General features: G+C 46.9%; 8 protein-coding genes across 8 annotated transcripts; 5 read left to right on the top strand and 3 right to left on the bottom strand.

Annotated features, from left to right (window-relative positions):
• Positions 1-615: 615 nt before the first annotated feature.
• Positions 616-2,186, top strand: SPPG_00875 (uncharacterized protein). The gene is made up of 5 exons (XM_016749203.1): positions 616-770; positions 831-926; positions 994-1,054; positions 1,136-1,287; positions 1,358-2,186. Exons 1-5 carry the CDS (start codon positions 750-752, stop codon positions 2,009-2,011), a joined length of 984 nt encoding a protein of 327 aa, XP_016611425.1. The 5' UTR covers positions 616-749; the 3' UTR covers positions 2,012-2,186.
• SPPG_00874 (uncharacterized protein) lies at positions 2,145-4,046 on the bottom strand. Its single transcript, XM_016749202.1, has 2 exons — positions 3,741-4,046; positions 2,145-3,668 (listed from the first exon to the last, which is right to left on the bottom strand). The coding sequence occupies exons 1-2, from the start codon at positions 4,031-4,033 to the stop codon at positions 2,183-2,185; spliced, it is 1,779 nt and encodes a 592-aa protein (XP_016611424.1). The 5' UTR covers positions 4,034-4,046; the 3' UTR covers positions 2,145-2,182.
• Positions 4,047-5,107: 1,061 nt separating this feature from the next.
• SPPG_00873 (uncharacterized protein) lies at positions 5,108-7,299 on the top strand. Its single transcript, XM_016749201.1, has 2 exons — positions 5,108-6,221; positions 6,292-7,299. The coding sequence occupies exons 1-2, from the start codon at positions 5,533-5,535 to the stop codon at positions 7,268-7,270; spliced, it is 1,668 nt and encodes a 555-aa protein (XP_016611423.1). The 5' UTR covers positions 5,108-5,532; the 3' UTR covers positions 7,271-7,299.
• A 664-nt stretch (positions 7,300-7,963) lies between these two features.
• Positions 7,964-8,602, top strand: SPPG_08885 (uncharacterized protein). The gene is made up of 4 exons (XM_016757032.1): positions 7,964-8,078; positions 8,159-8,210; positions 8,274-8,338; positions 8,404-8,602. Exons 1-4 carry the CDS (start codon positions 8,037-8,039, stop codon positions 8,491-8,493), a joined length of 249 nt encoding a protein of 82 aa, XP_016611422.1. The 5' UTR covers positions 7,964-8,036; the 3' UTR covers positions 8,494-8,602.
• Positions 8,603-8,862: 260 nt separating this feature from the next.
• Positions 8,863-10,909, top strand: SPPG_00872 (uncharacterized protein). The gene has a single exon (XM_016749200.1). The coding sequence runs from the start codon at positions 8,956-8,958 to the stop codon at positions 10,798-10,800; it is 1,845 nt and encodes a 614-aa protein (XP_016611421.1). The 5' UTR covers positions 8,863-8,955; the 3' UTR covers positions 10,801-10,909.
• Positions 10,910-12,103: 1,194 nt separating this feature from the next.
• On the bottom strand, positions 12,104-13,686 carry SPPG_00870 (uncharacterized protein; the record flags this gene model as incomplete). The annotated part of the gene is made up of 3 exons (XM_016749199.1): positions 12,104-12,770; positions 12,835-13,170; positions 13,250-13,686. 3 exons carry the CDS (start codon positions 13,684-13,686, stop codon positions 12,104-12,106), a joined length of 1,440 nt encoding a protein of 479 aa, XP_016611420.1.
• A 680-nt stretch (positions 13,687-14,366) lies between these two features.
• SPPG_00869 (uncharacterized protein) lies at positions 14,367-15,691 on the top strand (the record flags this gene model as incomplete). Its single annotated transcript, XM_016749198.1, has 3 exons — positions 14,367-14,907; positions 14,972-15,222; positions 15,293-15,691. 3 exons carry the CDS (start codon positions 14,367-14,369, stop codon positions 15,560-15,562), a joined length of 1,062 nt encoding a protein of 353 aa, XP_016611419.1. The 3' UTR covers positions 15,563-15,691.
• Positions 15,692-15,807: 116 nt separating this feature from the next.
• SPPG_00868 (uncharacterized protein) lies at positions 15,808-18,922 on the bottom strand. The gene is made up of 8 exons (XM_016749197.1): positions 18,665-18,922; positions 18,156-18,491; positions 17,874-18,094; positions 17,393-17,804; positions 17,038-17,330; positions 16,521-16,967; positions 16,346-16,458; positions 15,808-16,272 (listed from the first exon to the last, which is right to left on the bottom strand). The coding sequence occupies exons 2-8, from the start codon at positions 18,265-18,267 to the stop codon at positions 15,924-15,926; spliced, it is 1,947 nt and encodes a 648-aa protein (XP_016611418.1). The 5' UTR covers positions 18,268-18,491; positions 18,665-18,922; the 3' UTR covers positions 15,808-15,923.
• Between the last annotated feature and the right edge of the window lie 642 nt (positions 18,923-19,564).

Here is a 19,564-nt window from a genome sequence, read left to right as displayed (position 1 = left end):
ACACCACCGGAACAGGCCATGTCACCTGTGTCATCGCAGCCTTCCATGCCCATACCGCAAGCTCTATCCGTCCAAATCATTCGACCATCTGCAGGGTCTGGAGGAGATGAACCCGTTATGACTGTCCAAATCAAACTGCGTGATCAAGAGCATTTGACAAGGATTTTACAGAGATTGCAGGATGTGATATGAACGCATTTTTTTTATCGTATTTAACTGAGAAAATTTTTTAAATTGTGTGTATATAATGGGATTTTTTGTGTAGAATACAGACAAGATATGATTATTGCAAGAGTTGCTTTGTGAGCTGGGAAATAATACATTCATTTTTTATTTTGTGGTTGCAGCACCGGAAAGGGAATGTGGTTGTAATATTTAGAGTTGAGGGAGTCGACACAGTTTGTTGCTACTCTGATGAAAGGTCAGCATTTGGTAGTGTGACTCTCTTGTCCAAACTTTTTTTTGGCCCTACATGAACAGGAATGAAAGGCATGGACCAGTCGATTTATTCCACACATTCAGAGATGCATATGAATAGATTTGGGATTAAGTAAGTAAGCATTAGTTAATTAACAAATGTTAAAAGCATGCGCTTTTTGTACGAGGGTCGTGATCTCCGGGTGCGGACGTTTGAATTATCCATCTCGCATTTGCTTTCATTTTAAATACTGCAACGCACACTCCAACGTAACTTTGTAAAAATAACCCATACCCATCATCAAAAGGGACCAAAGCCCAATCAAGAAACCATGTCAGAAGAAGTCATTCTAGTAAGGAACTTTTAGGGTTTTTGGCCTTTTATTTGCAGGGATCTGACTTTTAGAAAACAGCACCATTACCATGCATCGCCCTATGCTCAAAAGATTATCTTGGCGTTGGCATTGAAGGGTATTCCATTCCGGTCGTTGATTGTTCCGCCGTACCCGGTGTGTACTTGTTGTTGTTGATAAGAGTATGTCTCAAAGACTCATCTAGGGCTTTTTGTTGCTACAGCCGCGAAAGGCGACGATACCGTTGGCAGGAGGGTATCGAAAGATTCCCATTCTGCAAATAGGTCAGTATAAAGAGAAATTCACAAAAGGGTGGCAAGTTTTCGTCAAGACTAAAGTTATATTGACTCTGCTTTGAAATTCAGGAGCGGATATATACTGCGATACGGCATTGATTTTGGAGGAATTGGAGAGACGGTTTCCGGAACCTAGTCTTTTGCCCAAAGATCAAAAGGGGAATGTCGATGGTGCTTTGGAGTTTGCGTATCGGATGTGGTGTGATAAACACTTTTTTCCGGTATGTATGAGGTAAAAGATGTGAACATGACTCTGTGTTGACTTATTGGAATATTCTTTTTCTTTTTTAGAACGCTGTTGCTCTCCTACCCTACGAAAGCCTCCCACCAGTCTTTCTGTCCGACCGCGCGAAATTCTCGAACCGTTCACAAATCTCGGTGGAAAAAGCAAAAGAAAATCGTCCGATTGCTCGGGACCAAGTTCGTATCTCGCTGTCAACCATTAACGCTCAGCTCTCTGATGGACGTTCATTCATTTTGGATACACCCCGTCCGACGACTGCGGATATTCATGCCGTCATGTGTGTGTGGTTTTTGCGGACCTTTCCTGACGAACGAAAGCGGCTTGAGGATGGTTCGTATGGAGATGTGAAAAAGGTTTTGGAATGGTATCAGAGGCTTTATGGCCTCATTGGGCGTCCTTCGTCATTGGGGAAACCCATCACGGCTGAAGAAGCGTTGGACGTTGCCCGGAGGGTACGGAAGGGGGTGGATGCTATTGGAAAGAGTGAGCCGGATGAAGTGGGCCGGCAGATTGGCGGGTTGGTGGTGGTCACCCCTGATGACACGGGAAGGGTACCGGTTGTTGGAAAGTTGGTCAAGTTGGATCAAGCAGAGGTCGTGGTGAGAGTCGAAAATCAAGAATTGGGCTTTGAGACGGATGTTCACTTTCCCAGATTGGGGTTCGTGGTCGTCCCCTATTCTGACAAGACGGCACGCCTGTGAAAAAAGAATCCTTGTACTGCGTGCTGTGTGAGTAAACTTCCTGTTTGACACGACATTGGGACGAATTTGGTCTTTTGTGTGTGGTCGGTCTCACTTGACATGTGTTTATGCATGGCCGTAAACCCTCGGTAGTCCAACCCATGTATTCTAGAATCATATATGCCTACTCTATCAACTTTTCTGCCGATCCTTCTTTATCATGTCCGCAACCTTCTCCCCAATCATAATACAGGCGGCATTCGTATTAGCCGCTACGATCCGTGGCATAACACTCGCATCCGCCACTCTCAACCCTTCAATACCAAAGACTCTACACCTGGAATCAACCACCGCCATTGGATCGTCAGCTCGTCCCATTTTAGCAGTGCCAACCGGGTGATAGACTGTTATGGCCTGCCTTTTCACGTATTCACGAACGTACTCGGGTGAGTCTGGTGGAAATGGGATGGTGGTGTCAATAATTTCTTCCAGTTTATACTGTTCGAGCGCTTGGGACTTTGCAATTTCGCGACATTTGAATATTCCGTCCATCAGCACTTGGATGTCGTATTCTGCTGAAAGGTAATTTGGCTCAACGTGGATATCGTCAAGGGGATGACTGCTGCTCAATTCAATGTATCCAGAGGATTCCGGAAGGAGAAGCGTGGGAAACACTGTCAGACCGTGATCGTGAGATAACTCTGGCTGTATAGGATTGACATTGGTTTTAGCATAGTGGGCTTGTTTGGTGACGCGAGCTGGGAGAATGTGGAATTGTAGGTCTGGGCGCTTTCTTCCATTCTGGGCAGAGGTGTTTACAGCAGAATCCATAAACGCTAATGCCTCAACGGGAGAACCAGCGACAGGGCCGGTGCTATGCAGAAAGTATTTCCCAAGGTATCGCGCCACGTCGAGCAACCTGCTTGTGTATGCCACGCCCTGGTATTCCTTGAATGCGAGCCCGACAAAGAGGTGATCTTGGAGGTTGCGGCCCACACCTGGGAGATGCTTTATCACCTTGATTCCCACGCTCTTGAGGTGATCTTGAGGACCGATGCCAGAGTACATCAGAATGGCAGGAGTGTGAACTGCGCCAGCGCTCAAAATGACTTGCTCTCTGACGGGAATGAATGTCTCTGGAAGGGTCATGAATGCTTCTTTCGATGTTCCATGTGGAGAGGATCTGAAATATACTCCAGTAGTCTTGCCGTTCTCCACCCCAATCCTTGTGACGTGTGCACCGGTGATGACTGTCAAATTGGGCCGGCGAATAGCTGGTTTCTCTCCATTGAACAGGAAGGCTCGAGCCGTGTCGCATCGCACGCCATTCTGCACTGTCTGAAAGCTAATAGATGCTCCGTAGCCGTCTCCCGAGTTGTAGTCATCGTTTGTGATTCCTGTCACTTGCCGGAATGCAGAGATGAACTCTTTTGTTAACGGGTTCGGATCTCCTCCACTAGCGTATTCAATGTTCAGTGGGCCATCCGTGCCGTGATATTCACGTTGGGAGAGACTGGGGATGCGACAATCTTCAGATTTTTTAAAGTAGGGCAACACATCTTCATACGCCCATCCGTCGCACCCGACTGCTGCCCATCCGTCATAATCTGCTCGATCACCTCTGACATAGAGCATGGCGTTGATGGACGAACAGCCACCGAGAACTTTACCGCGGGGCCTTTCACATACACAATAACCAGAAAATGAGTAACATCCGCACGATTGCGCTAATGACCTCTATAAGACATACCAGAATCCAATTCGCCCACCCATTCCTTTCTGCGGCCGTGTCCTTATCTGCCAGTCCACCTCGGTCATTTGCAGATCAAAATACACCCCGGGCGTTCGTATGGCAAATGTATTTCCATCCCCACCGGCTTCGAGTAAGAGCACATTGATATTCTTGTCCTCTGATAACCGTGCAGCTACCACACACCCAGCCGAACCACCACCAACGACAATGTAATCATAGTCTTTTAATAACTGATCCTTATCTGAAGAGAAGAGGGGACCGATAACTGGTATGTTTGCTAGGATCGACATGATGATACATTAGTGTTCCCTTCTTTTTTATTGTGCAATAAGGAATGCAAATGATCCGACATGCACTGCACTTTGTCTACTCAAGCACGAGCTTACATATCGCTTAAACTGCGAAATATTGAATTTTGAGTCTCGGACAGCTCAGCACACAAGATGGTTTTGTTCCGGCGGGATCGCCGTGCTCAGCCACTTAGAAGTCCCAAGTCAACTATCGCAAGTTCCCCCTCCCACTTTTTACATGACGCTCAATTGTACGTAGGTTATGTCTATTCTACTAGTTGGATCTCTTTTACAAAAGACATCTCGTCTCAAGCAGATAGTATTGTAATACGAGGGATTTTGAACACGACTGGACACGTTCATCAATGGTTCGCAAAAAAACATTCATAAATACTGTGCGATATTGCAAAAAGGACGATCATGTAGCACTTTTAAGCATGTGCCAAATCTAAACTCTAACGTGAATATCACAGTTCATTCCAGAACGGTCAGTAACGGTCAGTAGCGTGCTGAGATTGGACACATTGTGTAAAATGTTTGACTGGGTGAGATGGGTCCTTTTTGCAATCAATGATTTGTGACATTATTCCCTTATTAAAGTGCCCTTGTGCGGTATTTCCCTCCCCAAACCTACTCATTTTGCGTTCAATATGTGTTGCCCATGTGAGTTCCTTTAAGGAATATTGCCCAAGTTGGAGTTTATATCGCAACGTGCACAGGAACCTTGGCGGTCATTGTAATTTCAAAATGCGGTCTACTTGCCATGAAACTTGCCAGTTGGAAACCATTTTAACAAAATCGTATATCCAGCAAGTGTGAAATCCAAAAGTGTTCTTACGCTAGCAGCCCCTTATGGCCGGCGGATGGTAACAGGGTGAAACATTGGAAATTAAATAAGGGGAAACCCCTGCTCATGCGGCCGACGGCACAAAACGTGTCTCCTTTGCAGCGACACATTGCCTAAAAAGGCAGTTTGCCCCTTGTTTCATCTTTGCAACGACTTTCCATGTCACGTGGATTCTCCCCGCGGAACTTCTTCAACTTAAATTGGGGCGAGTTTCCATTTGGCTTCTTGTTCATCTTTTGGCCTGGGCTTTTTGGGACTTGCGTTGGAGTTTTCCTTGTATGTTTTATAAAGGAACTTGTGTACGGCGGATTCCCCACCAGAAGGAAACTAGCGACGATTCACATTGGGGGGTTTGCACGTTAGTTTATAAAGACGTTTGATTTTTGGACAAGCCGTCTTTTGCAGTCCTTTGCATACTCTTTTGGTTGCGCTTTTGCTTTTGAACATATCCGGATCATCAAACAGCTGTAGCGTCGATGTATCATACTAGATAATTAGAAAGACTATATAGAGCTATCCCCCCTTGTCTCTTCCCACTTCTCTTGTATAGTTTCCCGTTTCCCCCTCCTTTCTTGCTCCTTTCTCTTTTGCCCCTTCCTCGGCCTGCCAAACTCTTCATACCTTTCTCCACTCTGCAAGTGAAATAGAGGACATGCCTCCGATTGCCGCCATTCATCCACCAATACTGCAAATAGATTCATGCACACAATCATTTGATACCGGTTCCCCTTCGTCGTGCACCCCAGGGCGTTCCAAGCACATGCCTGGATCTCCAAGTCTTTCGGTTGTAACGGGCAACCTCCCGCCTCCGCCTCGCGAATTTCCCCCCATTACAAGCAAACGACCGTTGTTGGAGACTACACCGTCGCCTTTGACGCCAAAGATTGAAGCTCTCTTTTACCGACTTGAATTGGTAGATTCTGCTGGATGTGGATTGGCGTCTGTTGAGGAAGAGAATCTCGACAATCTGGAATTCAGCTCGATCGACACCAACTCTCCTAACCCGTCTCCCGGATCAACTGACAGCAACTCGCTACACCAATCTCCGACCAACAGTCCAAACACTTGGAGCGCGGAAGGAGACGACCGCGCCTTTCCATCTCCTTCCCACCGCACACGAAAGGACTTTCCTATCCGACGATCGCGAAGCAACTCACACAGCGAGCTGGCAAAGACAGCTGTTGGTCTGCGTGAAATTGCAAAGAAAATTGGACGGGCTCAGCTGATTTGGGACACCACACCTAAAACAGTATTGATTGTGACCAAGGTTCACGACCAAGAATTGGTCAAGATCACAAAGGAGGTGACAAAATGGTTAATCTTGGATCTTGGAATGACTGTGTAAGTAGTTATAGAATTGCTCTTTCGCCTTGGAGGCCTGCTCGCTCATGAGCAATTCCTTTGTCTACAGCCTCGTCGAATCTAAACTGGAAGAGGATGATGCGTTCCAATATAATGATTTGATGGACCACCTCCGCTCTGCATCTCCCAAACCATCCTCGCAAAACAGCGACGAGAATCCTTCTGAAAAACTTCAATTTTGGACTCCAGAGTTTTGTTCCTCCAAATCCGCCTCGTGCGTGGACTTTGTCATTACCCTTGGCGGTGACGGAACTGTCCTGTACGCAGCTTGGATGTTTCAGAAAAAGTGCCCGCCTATTTTGCCTTTCCGACTCGGAAGCCTCGGATTCCTGACAACGTTTGATTTTACCGGATTTCGAAATTGCGTTCAGGACCTCGCTGTTGGGACTGGTATGGAAAGAGGGATGCGAATGAACTTTCGGATGCGATTTAGCTGCACTGTTATCCGTCACCGACGACAACAAGGTTCTGACGCTCAGTCACTGGACCCGAACGTGGCCGACGATCATAACCAGACCTTTCAAATCCTCAATGATCTTACCATTGACCGTGGGCCATCACCCTACATGTCTCAACTCGAACTGTACGGTAACGAACACCATCTCACCACCATTCATGCTGACGGTTTGACCATTTCTACACCAACCGGATCCACCGCTTATTCCCTTTCCGCTGGGGGATCACTCGTCCACCCCGACGTCTCGGCCATCCTCGTAACACCCATCTGCCCCCATACCCTTTCCTTCCGCCCAATGATACTCCCTGATACAATGGAAGTTTGTATCATGGTTCCTGAAGACAGTCGAACAACAGCTTGGGCTAGCTTTGATGGACGTCATAGAGTGTGCCTGGAACGTGGTGATGGCGTTGTGGTCCGAGCGGCTGTTTGGCCTGTTCCCACAGTTTGCTGGGAAGACCAGAGCAAAGACTGGTTCAAGGGCCTAGAGAGGTGCTTGGGATGGAACCGACGGGAGAGACAAAAGGGGTTGCGTTCTACTGAGGATAACATGGAAGGAATGATTTGGTAAAAGAGAAAAAAAAAAAAAAAAAAAACCTGTAGACTTTTTTTTGTATATCTGTTTGGAGATGTTTTTGCTTTGAGTTTTTCCAATGAAATTGTATATGTATATTGCTTCCCATCTATACTAAAATAAAAAAAACAAACTTATAGACGAAACGTTACAGCATCTCATCTATGTGGTTTTTTACCTAATATTTTCTGTTTCTCGGACTTTGCGCTTTGTAAAATGTCAACTTGTAGTTGCAGGAGGGTTTGCCCATTGTCCATCATGACTGTGCCATTAGATCGTGTTCATGCCCCTCCACCTTCCCTCCTTCTTTGGGGCTACTTGGCGTTCCTGTCTTTAGCAACATTTATGGCGATATTTCTGATGATGATGAGATCATTGGACATTGGAGGTGATCATCGTTGCGTAATAAAGGGAGGAAATCAAGAGACTTTCCAGAAACCCCCTCCATAATTATCGTCATGAACTGATTCGGATATTGGGGGCGGTTTGGATGGGGGCTTGCTGTCCCCCCGTGCGCGGGGGAAAACTCCATCCCACTTTCCTTCCATGACGACAAACATTCCTTTGACCCTTCATTGCGCCGCATGGAACAGATGACGACGAACATTCTGTTTTTGGCCTCTTGGCATCCATTGCTTCATTTCCTCCCGTCAACATAAATAGCCTGGAGTCCTTTTTCTCCCCCTATTAGTTTCCTTACCTCGATACTCAAATACGCACGACCACTACAGCAAAATAAATCGTAACCTATATCGAATTCTAAATGATGTCGGGAATCGGACAGGAAATCAAGGGACAAGCTGAGGTTCGTTTCGCAAGGCATTGTCCTCGTATATTAACAAACATATTCCGATCATTGACATTTTTCAAACTTGATCTTTACAGAAAGCTGCTGGCCACCTATCCGGCAACAAGGGCCGTGTTGACGAAGGCAAAGGTACGCTTATGGTTGTTTTTGGAGAGATTGGTCGTGTCCCGCAAACTGAACATTTCTGTATAGCCGAAAAGGCTTATGGCGAGGCCCGCAAAGAAGGAGCTGAAGGTCAGCATGCTTTCACCCAACACGTACGTACCAGATTCGGGCAGTCAACATGTGAACAGTTCACTTATGCAGCATCTTGTCTATGCAGGGTGCCACAAAGGAAGGAGCCAAGGCTGCTGGTGACGCTGCTAGGGGCGCCTACTATGACCAGAAATCCGCGACTGAGGGTCGTCACTGATGGGATGGTGTATGAATGAGGATTGCTGAAAAACTTTGTATACCCCTCAGTGCTTTGTATATTGATGGAATTTTTCATGTAGAATATGATTTGGGATGATGTTTTGCAATTTTCAAGTAATATGGGCTTCTTCATGTCTCTGCCTGATTCATCCCGTAAATGCCGTTCCCAAAAGTTATTATACAAGGGAGTGTTGGCGGGTTGCAACAACACGTTTTCCTATAGTGGTCGTGGTATGACGCCGTTTGCATGTCTTGCTTGATCTCGCGTAAGCCCCGCAAGCCGCAAAAGCCTCATGTCAATTCAAGATGACTTGGCCACTTGCGCATCACCTGCCTGCTTGGCACTTGGTCCTTCCGCAGTTTCACTTTTCGCCAAGAAAGTTAACCCAAACTTTTAACAAAGCTTTCTTGTGTATTCGTCGCTGGATATCATTGCTGCACCCAGCAAGCAAGAGGCATTATGCTTTCCTTCAAGGTCTCTTACGAGGATACTCTGCGACGCTTTACGTTTGCCGCGCCACCAAGCTGGTCTGCACTGGAAGATAGGATTCGCACACTCTTTTCCATTTCGCCGTCACTGGGTATCAAGGTCTTTTGGAAAGATGAAGACGGGGACGAGGTCCTTGTTGACCGGGATGATGAAATATTGGATATATCTGCAAAGGGGCATTTAGTAAAGCTTTGGGTTGTGGCAAGGGAAGATAAAGGCAAAGAACCTGTTAATGAATCCGCTGTATGGGCTGAGTTGGAGGAGCGGTATGCTCGGGATCTGGATGAGACTGGTCGGTATGTGGGTGAGACTGGTATTGAGTCTTCTGGAGCAAAAAAAGATAAAGGCAAAAAACCTGCAGTTCCATTGGCTGGTTTGGAGGATCGGTATACTGAATGGGAATTTGATCTGAAAGAGGACCTTGATGTTGACGAAACCCTTTATGCCAATGAAGCTGGCGTTGGCGGGACCAATGAAGATTGCGTCGACAAGACCGTTTGTACCGAGGAAGATACGTCCGCTATCGAGAAAGCCCATGTGAAATCAAATGTGGATGTTGATGATCATCCTCAAGCCAGTATTCCGGAAGTAGGACATTCCCTTATTGATATCGATGTGGAGGCCTATTCTGTGGCGGATGCGACCACAGAACAGGTCAAGTGCTTGTCGCCTCCGCCTAGCGAAGTTCTTATGTCAAATGTGGACTCTTGGGACTCGGATTCTTCAAAGCAAGATACCGTATCACCACCACCACCCATCCTAGAGCGTCCCTTTGATTTGTCTCCGGCCAATCTCAAAGCGTTTGCAAAGTGTGTTCGACTGGGAGAAAATCCTATGGAGCTACGTGCCAGTTGCCAATCTTTGCAAAGTTCCGCTTCATCTTCGAGTACATACTGGAGGGCGTCGTCGCCCTTTGATGGCTCTGCGAATACTGTACGTTCCAATATGCAAGCTTTGGAAAGTTCGCCTTCATGGTTGAGTACATACTTGAGGGAGGCGTCGACCGCTAATGGCTCCGCGAATACTGGCCGACCAGAGGAAAATGAAACCGAGCAAATACGAGTCAATCCTGCACCAGCAACCTCGAATGCAGAGATCAGATTCGGGTGTGATACGGCCATGACGAGTACTCGGCGTGCTCGCTTGGCCGATGTTGATCAGACGGAAGAGAAACCTCTGTCTGCGTTACCCGTTGTTTCTAACGGAGTTGATGTACCGTCTGCAGATCGCCAGCAGTCGGTGCAGGTTGCTGAAGCGCCCTGTCCTCCTGTGCGTGAACATCCACAAGGACCTCGACACCCTGAACACCCGTTCGGTCTGCATCGTCGGTCAACAATGCAAACCTCCGGGGCATATGCGGCCGGAACACGACGTCGCCATTCTCAACTTCGTCATCGAATGTCACTTCCGTCGCAACCCCAGCATTACTGGAACTTTTCCTATTTTCCTCCTCCACCTCCTCCACCGCCACCTCACCCTCCCGTTCATCATCATTCCTATGCGACGATGCCCCTCCCCAGGCCTCCGAATCCCCCCAGATTTCATCCCCCGAGTATGCCCAGGCCTTCACCTCCACCTCCGCGCCCTCCCACTCTGCCAGGACCTTTCGCGCCGACCGAACCGATTATCAGCACACCGATCGTGGAAAGAAACAATCCTCAAAACCAGCCAACCACGTACACAGCCGAAAATTTGTTGACCCACCTTCGCCAGATGCGCAATATGGGGTTTGATGATTTGTTGGTCAGTGCAGAGGTTTTGGTTGAGTGTCGTGGAAATATTGATGACGCGGTGGGCATTTTGACTGGTGAATAAAGTTTTGGGGAAGACTCGTATGGTTGGCTTTTGAAGTGACTAGTGTAGCTTGCTTACTGCAATATGATGGATATTGTATGATCGTGTTTAGAAAATGTCGGCATTGTTTCAATATATCAATATTTTTTTTTGTTATTATTTTTTTGGGGGGATATGATTTTTTGATCACCCTGGCATCCAAAATGCCTTCAAATAAGAAGGGTTCATAGGCTGCGGATCTTGGAACTGTATCCCAACATTCTCTTTGTAAAACAGGAATTCTGTCGATTACCAATATAATGGCTGGTATCCAGGCACTAAACATATTGCATTGCATGTGAATGCATACAGATACCGAAAACCAAAGGAAACGTTTACTGGAACAAGGCAACAGTTACCAAGTAAAACCGAAGCCAATTGAGGTGTTAAATCAGATGATCCAAGGGGTTGATTGAGCATTTCCCCCTTGATTCATTGGCGGATCTAAACGCTTTTATAAAGTGTTCTTACTAGCGAATCTCGTGTGTTGCTTGTCTATACGTTTTTATTGCCGAGTGTCGTCTGCTACGACGCACAACAGCATGCAAGATCGGGTTGTCGCGCAGCTTTTAAACGCGCGAGCGCAAGCGCGTTGGAACACCCACCCGACAAGAAACTGTACGCCTAACGTTCCAATGCACAAACAACAAAATAACAATTGCTGCGAGTAGGGAGAAACTTACATGTAAACGACTTACGGAACTTGTAAACTGCGATGAGGAGGGAAACTTGTTTGCAGAGCGGATACCTCCCTCTCGCTAAATTGAACTTATCAAATACGCAGTAAGCGTGTGAGTGACTAGATAATATTTGAGGTTAGTGTTGTTTTCTCTAGGAACGTGTCGATGAACAGTGATATGTTCAAGACGACGATAAGGAGTTGCATAGTGTGCAGTTGGAAACATTTTGCGAGTTGGGTTTTATAACGCCGTGGAATACGGCTACGGAACAGGTTAGGAAGCCATATCGGCATCTCGCCTAACTTGCAAGATGGTAGTGAACAGGGCGGCGGTTTGCTCAATGGTTAACCATATCTCGCTGTGCACAATAAGCTGTTTGGCGAGTAAAAAAAAATTGTAGCGGGGAAAACGTGTATCAACTGTTTACGGCGGCTTCCATCTATTGTACAGCCTTAAAATGGTTGAAGGTAGAGCTCTGATAAGTAAATGATATCTTTTGAATAAAGGAATGCCATAATATATTATGTTACTGGAAACAGCCTAGGCAACTACGAATGCTGACTATTCAGTGTCAGCACCATATTCCTTCGGCTTATCCCCCCGACTTAATCCCCACCCAAAACAACCTTGTCCCTCTCCACCTTGAAAGCTCCCAGCATCACATCCCCATTCTCAAGCACCTCATGTGCGTTCCAGGATCCTAGTTTGACCTTACATCCCGGACAGCGGATATCGCCGCGATGGGCTTTTCGGTCCTGGACTTGCACCACTATCCAGTCCATCGGTTCAATAAAGTACGGGCCGCTGTCTGGTTGTGCGTCTGGTGCTGCACATATGCCGAGAAGGTGTTGACCTCGGCGACCCAGCAATGGGGCTGTGGTATATAACGGTAGGTGCTCATATAAATGGAATGAAGGCATCAGATTATTTTCAGCAAAGAGAGGGGTCGAACAATCCTTGCAAGCATAATGGGCGTCAAGTGGATTGTCGAGTTTGCCGAAATCGTCTGCCTCAAGCTCTTGGAATACGTAATGTCGGTAATTCCAAGTATGCCCTTTTGGATACCGGAGGTTCAAAAGCCAGTCGTCACTGAGGTTCGGAAACCTCCTCCGTGATCCTTGCAGGTACCATTTATCCTTAAGATGCACCCAGATTAGCTTGCGGGCCGAATGATACCGACGGTAGATTGATTTCTTTTCGCCTGTGGCTGTGGTGATGGAGTGGTTCATGATTGAGTACAGGCACAACTGCTCCCAGAAGGCGGGATTGGGTCTGCATTGTTGACAAAGGTAAGCTTGATAAATATCTCTGGAGCAGTTGTTACAAATATGCTTACTTGAAATCCTTTTTTTTCTGAAATACGTAGTAAAACGCCTTCCGGGGAGAGCATTTGGTTTTCTTCATCAGGTATGCGCAAATGACAACGGGTGCAGGGCTTCTACCAAAGAGGTCACAAACAAGGATTTTCCCCTTTGCTTTCCGTGCCTTTTCAATATGTTCAAAACAGGCGTCAAAGTACGTGATAATATCTTCTTTTGCTGAATCGCCTACGTCAACGAGCAGAGTGTCGATGCCCGGGAGCTGCTCTTTGCCCTTATCGTTGCCAATAGAGATGCAATGGATGATTCCGAGGGCATCAATGGTGCAACGACAGTGATCAACTGGCTGCAGTCTATTGGAATGAACCATGGTAAGCAAAGAACCCATGTACCATGGTGTTTAAAACTGTTCAGCGCTTTTGATCTGCTTACCCAGATACGTATATGAAATCAGTTATTTGGGTTATACCACACCCGTCATCATGAAAATGGTTCCACATCTCATCGTCTTCGACGGCACCAGCGTGGAATCGCAGTTTCTTTCGAATACGCATGCGATCGGTGGAACTCAGTGCGGGCTTTTTGATGATATCCTGCCAATGCTTTGACGAGGAGCTTCCTTTGGAGGAGGAGGAGGATCCTGCGCTTGCGTCAGACAAGTTCTCATTGTCATCGTCCCAGCTGGGATCCGGCTTCCGTTTGGGTGGTCTTTCGTATGTGTATGAGCCAAAGACAAGTTGTCCTTCCCATAGGTTTACCGAAACCTTTGGATCGTTGAGAAGTTTCTCGTAGCCTGCTCTGGTTTTTGGATCTTTGAGACTATCCAAGTAGGCTGCAATGATTGCTGGATCAATGTCGTGCTGGGACATTCTTTTCAAAGGTGATTTGGCTTTGGGTAAGTGGTGACTGCTTTTTCTGAAAAGATTGTTGGTTCGGGGGGAAATGGAAGAACGGAGCTCATTTATGTGTCGGGGAAATAATGCATATGCTTTCAATAACAGAGCCTGCATCCTGAATAATAGGCGCATGATGACCGAATATCCCTCAAAACGTTGAGCGATTCTCGACCAATCTTCTTGAACTGTACAGTGGCGTGCTTTGCGTCTGTGAGCCCTGGCGTTGTCAAGCGGGAAAAGATCCGCAGCAATATCTGTTTTTGAATAGGGCATATTCATAACCCTTGCTTTGGTGCTGTCACGCAACTGTGCTATTTATATGTCTTTAGAAAGCGAGCGGTGATACGAGCAGGGCGGGCCAGTTCAATGAAATGATTGGTGGATGGAAGATTTGGTCAAGCGGGTGGGGAACCCTAGGGCGCTCTCATTCCCTGGACAATGGAAAAAAGTGAAAGAAGGAAGGAATAACGCCTGCGATGCTATCAAGGGAAAAAACAAGCGCGACAAAGGTTGTGACTTTTGTTTATGTTAGTTAGTTTTCGGCTCTGCCATGTTTCTTGGGTATATGTTCACTTTGGACGAACGCCAGCAGCAGTTCAGCCGTGCAACAAAAGCGGGAGAGGCATCCCGATGCGATTGTTTATATTGGATAAATGCAAGTGAGGCGAAAACGGGTACGCACACGAAAGAGTGCTCACCACCGGCAGAGTGTTGCAGCTGGGCCGAGAAGGGTTTTCGGTGGTGCTGCAGTCGAAAGAGAGGGTAACGATGCGAATAATGCAAAAGAAACTGAGCTGGCGCTTAAAGTCGCCGTACCGATCCTAAATGCAGGACAGAACGCAGTGGATGCAGGCTACTCAAGCGTAGAGAAGTCAAAGTCCATGGCTTTTGTAAACGAGTTCAAGAGTGCAGCACGACGGGGGAAGAGCGGAGAACGCGCTAAAAGCAGTTCACGTAAGGAGAACTGGGCGTGGGAAAATTTCAAGTATTTTCCCACGCTCTCACTAAGCGACAACCAACTTGCCAGCAAAGCCATGCTAGAACACTCGCCCACCTCAAACTATCCTACCGAACATATCTTTCTTGGCTACGATGAAACGCCCCATAGTTATTACGCTTTGGAATGGACAATAACAAACCTTCTCAAACCCAACGACCAGCTAACAGTGTTCAACGCGCGCAACAAAGCCGAAAGTGGGTTCTGTTAAGATCTCACTTGACCCGTAACAATGGCCTGAGCAGTCACTCCAAAACGCAGCACCACCACCAGAAGATACTCAGCTCGTTGGCGAATACAGTCCACCGGTCATCCAAATTGATCCGACATCTCAAAATGTCACATATGAGGAAGAAGTAATTTATGATTTGTCCTGGCGGGATCGGTCCGAAGCCAAAGAGCGAATTACAAGGGTAGTGGAGAGCTTGGCTAGAGAGAAAGGAAAGAACATGAACGGAGGGTTGGTCGTTGCTGTTGATATTGGGGACGCGAAATCACATATTGTCAAACTGGTGAGTTTTCTTAAAGTTAGTGAAAATCAGCTATTCTTCTCATGATGACTGAGAGACTCGTTTTGTGAAGGCAAGGAATCTGTGTGCTACACTTATTGTTGTAGGAGCTAGGCCACGGGCGGCACTTGCCAGGTCCGTTTCTGTCACCGTCTGCATTTTACCTTGGTTTCTAAAGGACACTGAATGCGCGGCCCGTAGCCTGATGCACACTTCAACGAGCGCGTATATTGCCAAGTATGCCGGCATTCCATCACTTGTCGTTCGTACACCGCCTGAGGAAATTGATCAGGCCAGGAAGAACCTGGAGATAAAGATGGCAGAATGTGGATGTACTGGATGATTCGAGTCATTCGTACAGAGTCTGGAAGATAAGCAGTACTGTGTTAACTGGCTTGTCTTGAGCAGGCAATGTATGCTGCAATTTACTAGTCAATATTCACACGAAGGCAGGATAATGATACTAGTAAGCAGCCAAAAAGACAGTTTCTTTTTCATGACTTTACAGCAGCTGTCAATATCCGATAGCTTACTGGTAGTGGATCACATTTCTTGGTACGTAATAGCAAAGGGATTTGAGATAGGGTTAGGCCAGGCTCAAGAGATAGTTATTCGAAAAACGCAGCGAAAGATTTAAAATAATATCAATGCATTTTAAAAGTAGACAGTTATAATGTTAAATCCTGGCAGACACACTAGGCCGTTCAAAGGAACGGATGCAACATCCCATCTCCTACCAGCCACCCACCCTCAGCATCTTGTACATCTTCGACCACCGCGCCGCCCAAGGCTGCACCAACCACCTTCATGCTCGCCTTCATGCTCGCCACACCTTCCATTACATCCATGGTAGGCTCCGTGGCAGTCTGTGAATAAGGTGGAGGATACAAGAATGAATCGACGGCTACTATTCCGCTCTCGACGCCATGATTTCCTTGTGCCGTGTCGTACTGGGAAGAGTTGAAGAGTGAGGATATAAAGACGGACATGTTCTTAAGGGCAGTTTGGGCGCTATGAAGGAAAGTGAATGCTTGGAAGACATGTGGCATGTCACTGTTCAATGATGCGATAAATTAGTTTGCGCATTGGAGAAAATGAAGCGTTGAGGCAGATGTTTGATGCTTACCGGTAGAGCTCAAGTCTCATGAAACCCCGCTCGTGCAGGTCTGGGTTGGCGAGAGCCAAGCGATGGGCAAGGAGCATTGACTCGTCTCGAAGCATCTCGGCATCTCCGCTTTGCTAATGATACCCGAATGACCGTTAATGCTTTGCCATGAGGAGCAAAGACGCAGTATACTCACAATCAAGATTGGTGGCATGCCACTACAGTCTGCATAGATAGGAGACGCAAGCGGATGCTTGGCCAATCTGAAGACAACTTCTTCCTCATCCAACCGTCTCTTCACGTTCAGGACGTTCCGAGGACGGTTGCAATCCTCCGTTTCCTCAGTCTCCAAGATTACATCAATTCCTGAATCTCTCCTTGCCATATCAATCGGTTTAAAATCCCCTCCACAATCGCAGGTCGACTCTGCTTTGCATACACATTGACGCTTTCTTCGGGTGATGAAAGTTCGTTTGCGTCCAGCATCACCCAGGCCAAAGAGGTAAGAGTATACGGGATTTAGTGGAGACTCGGATTCACTGGGGAACATGCTGTGAAAGACGGTGTTGGGGCGACCAGGGAGGTAATCGGTAGAGTAGTTTGAGTCCCATGATTCTGTACTGCATGTTAACTCAACCCAAGGCTGCGACGGCAAAAAGCAGTTAGAATCAGAAGAAGATTACGAGATGACTAGCTGCCTTCCACAAACCTACCGAAAGAAGCACGCCACCCCGGACCGGTTCAAACATTGCTTCGCCAGTTTTATCCTTCAGAAAATCCTTCATGTACACCAGAAACGCCGCAGACAATCCCCCGCCTGCCGAGTCACCCATAACCACGATGGATTGTGGTGAGACAGGTTGGTGTAGAGGTGTGTTGGGTGAGAAGAAAGCACCAGGCTTCAAGAACGCAGGATGACCTGGATTGGTCAAGTAAAGATACGCCGCGAAGGCGTCATGGATAGCGGCTGGGAATGGATGCTCGGGAGCAAGTCGGTAATTCAAAACTAGCATTGCGGTTAGTTAGCAAGGAATTTAAGCATCAATAGATCAACATTCAACGACTTACCAAAGATTCTGGCACCAGTTTCCTTTGCAATACGCCATACCAAACTTCTGTGTGTTTTTGGACTTCCGCAGAGGAACGCGCCCCCATGCAGGAACAAGATCACCTTGTCCTCTTTATTCGCGGATTTGTTCGCACTCTCATTCTTATCCTTCCACTCCACCCACTCGCCGGTCAATTCGTATTCATCCGAACCCGAGCACTCTTCTGGGATTACAAAGTCCGAGTCTAGCGAAGAGTGGCGGGCAGCTTGTCGTTCTGGTTCCAAAAGGATCTGACGATTGACGTGGAATCGAAACGGTGTAATTCGGACACTCCACGGCATGGTAACTTCGTACAAAAATTCTGCCGAACCTCGCATTTTATTTAGAGTGTGGCCTGGGTATTCGAGATTTGACTTTATTGTTTTCAAGAGCTGCAAATTTGGGATATTATTAGTGATTCCGTCAGAGTGCGCACAGCACTGGGCTGAACAATCCCTTACCAAATGGAAGGGCAAGTTCCACGTAGGACGGGTATGTCCAGGATCACAATAATATGCTTTCAAGGCGGTCCAGGTATTTGACAGGTTGTGTCGACCGAGATCGCATACATAGACCACTTCAGATGCAGCAGTATACGCGAGCGAGGCAGCCCGGAGAGGTATCAAAATCGGCCAAGTGAGACTGGAGAGCAGAGAGGGATGGATGCCTTTGGTCGAAACCACTGTAAAGTATGAATTGAGTCATTACGAAAAAGAAATTCAGCATAGATATGCCCGACTTACGTTCGAGTTCGGATTTGGTAGTACCCGACTTTTCTAAACTTGAGGTGTCCAGTTTTCTATGCGATTCTGGCATGACTGGAGACGCGAAAGCGGCCACGCAGGAAAGTGACATGTATGCTTGAAAGAAGCAAAAAAAACTATTCGAGATAATAAAACTTCTTCTGCTGTTGGTATCGTATACAGATGGATGCAAAGCCTTTGTCCGAGATGAGATTAGATTGAAGGGATATGCTTGTCGCGATCGTAGGCTTTGAGTTACTAGCTAAAGAGTAGCTAGCTAAAGAGCTGCTAGCTAGAAGGTTGTCGTTTAATAAATTTTATGCCGAAAGTTTAACTCTGCAGAAGAAGAACAGAAGATTGAAAAAGAAACGAGTTAGATTTGGTTTAAAACCTTTTCTTTTTTTTTGCGTCTTTAACCCTCCAAACTTTTAACGCTTACTTGTGCCGGCCTCTTTTTTAAAGAAACAATGCACAACACACTCTGCAGGGATCAGTCTTTGTCAACTTACAAAAATCCGTTCGTCTTGACCATTACTTCCGATTGCAAATGTAAGACTATGCAGTAGGGTTGCCGGTGGTGGGGAGCGAATAAAAACCAGGAAAATAAAATACCTTGCAAGAAAATACGATGATCTCGATGCGGGCACGAGTCAAGGGATGGTCCCCGCATGTCACGCGCTCACACTTCAGACACATGAAAAACGTAATTTCCTTCCTGTTATGAAAGCCCTGATTTGGGGCAAGTGGTTGTAATGCATGATATGTTTTTTTTTATGTGAGGTGTGAAATAAACAATTGGCACCTTTGCATCGGAATTAGAAGAACAAAAAGAAGGCTGCACGGCCTCCCAAAGAACTGCTTTTGGCAGCTGAAAGATGGCAGTTGGAGAGTTTATTGGAATTTGGCAATAGTTGTGATAGCTTGACACTCCTTCTCCCTCCTACTTGCCCCTGTCGCGTGATTTGGGGTTTCCCCTCCTCCAACCTGACCTGGACAAAGTGGGGGGGGGGGGGGGGGAAACACTTTTCAGTTTTGGACATTTGATCACGGCCAAATGTTGTTTCTAGGGCCAAGATCACGGGCTCTTCTTTTTTCTTTTGACGATCCCCATCGACCATTCTTTTTTTTTTTTTCCACTTCCAACCCCACCGCCTCTAAACAAGTGCCTGATGAGCAACGCAGACCGAGGAGGCGGGGCTTGTTGGGTCCCCAAAGTGTCCAGTTTGTAAGTCTCAGCCCGCGCGCAGGTGACTATGGCGTGGTGCCCCACCTCGAGGTTGCATGGCTGCTTTGAACAAAAGCATCATGCAGCCCATATGAACAGGTTTTAAGTTACTTTCTAGAGTAGCTTTGAGCCGTGCTGTCGTGCTAGCCATAATTCTTTGGCTTGTTCACGCTGATGCTAGACT

The sequence above is a fragment of the Spizellomyces punctatus genome (genome assembly GCF_000182565.1).
Source record: "Spizellomyces punctatus DAOM BR117 chromosome Unknown supercont1.2, whole genome shotgun sequence".
NCBI lineage: Eukaryota > Fungi > Chytridiomycota > Chytridiomycetes > Spizellomycetales > Spizellomycetaceae > Spizellomyces > Spizellomyces punctatus.
Note: the sequence above shows the minus strand (reverse complement) of the source record. Positions and strands in the feature narration are given on the sequence as shown.

What these genes read in the sequence shown, in the direction of transcription:
- SPPG_00875 (XM_016749203.1), top strand. Translation starts at nt 750, where the DNA reads ATGTCAGAAGAAGTCATTCTA. An exon ending in TGATTGTTCCGCCGTACCCG is followed by an intron (nt 927 to 993) that starts GTGTGTACTTGT and finishes TTGTTGCTACAG; the next exon opens with CCGCGAAAGGCGACGATACC. An exon ending in GATTCCCATTCTGCAAATAG is followed by an intron (nt 1,055 to 1,135) that starts GTCAGTATAAAG and finishes TTTGAAATTCAG; the next exon opens with GAGCGGATATATACTGCGAT.
- SPPG_00874 (XM_016749202.1), bottom strand. Translation starts at nt 4,033, where the DNA reads ATGTCGATCCTAGCAAACATACCAGTTATCGGTCCCCTCTTCTCTTCA. An exon ending in GGTGGGCGAATTGGATTCTG is followed by an intron (nt 3,669 to 3,740) that starts GTATGTCTTATA and finishes TGTATGTGAAAG; the next exon opens with GCCCCGCGGTAAAGTTCTCG.
- SPPG_00873 (XM_016749201.1), top strand. Translation starts at nt 5,533, where the DNA reads ATGCCTCCGATTGCCGCCATTCATCCACCAATACTGCAAATAGATTCA. An exon ending in TTGGATCTTGGAATGACTGT is followed by an intron (nt 6,222 to 6,291) that starts GTAAGTAGTTAT and finishes CTTTGTCTACAG; the next exon opens with CCTCGTCGAATCTAAACTGG.
- SPPG_08885 (XM_016757032.1), top strand. Translation starts at nt 8,037, where the DNA reads ATGATGTCGGGAATCGGACAGGAAATCAAGGGACAAGCTGAG. An exon ending in AAATCAAGGGACAAGCTGAG is followed by an intron (nt 8,079 to 8,158) that starts GTTCGTTTCGCA and finishes TGATCTTTACAG; the next exon opens with AAAGCTGCTGGCCACCTATC. An exon ending in CCGTGTTGACGAAGGCAAAG is followed by an intron (nt 8,211 to 8,273) that starts GTACGCTTATGG and finishes ATTTCTGTATAG; the next exon opens with CCGAAAAGGCTTATGGCGAG.
- SPPG_00872 (XM_016749200.1), top strand. Translation starts at nt 8,956, where the DNA reads ATGCTTTCCTTCAAGGTCTCTTACGAGGATACTCTGCGACGCTTTACG.
- SPPG_00868 (XM_016749197.1), bottom strand. Translation starts at nt 18,267, where the DNA reads ATGTCACTTTCCTGCGTGGCCGCTTTCGCGTCTCCAGTCATGCCAGAA. An exon ending in TACCAAATCCGAACTCGAAC is followed by an intron (nt 18,095 to 18,155) that starts GTAAGTCGGGCA and finishes CATACTTTACAG; the next exon opens with TGGTTTCGACCAAAGGCATC. An exon ending in GGGGTGGCGTGCTTCTTTCG is followed by an intron (nt 16,968 to 17,037) that starts GTAGGTTTGTGG and finishes TTGCCGTCGCAG; the next exon opens with CCTTGGGTTGAGTTAACATG.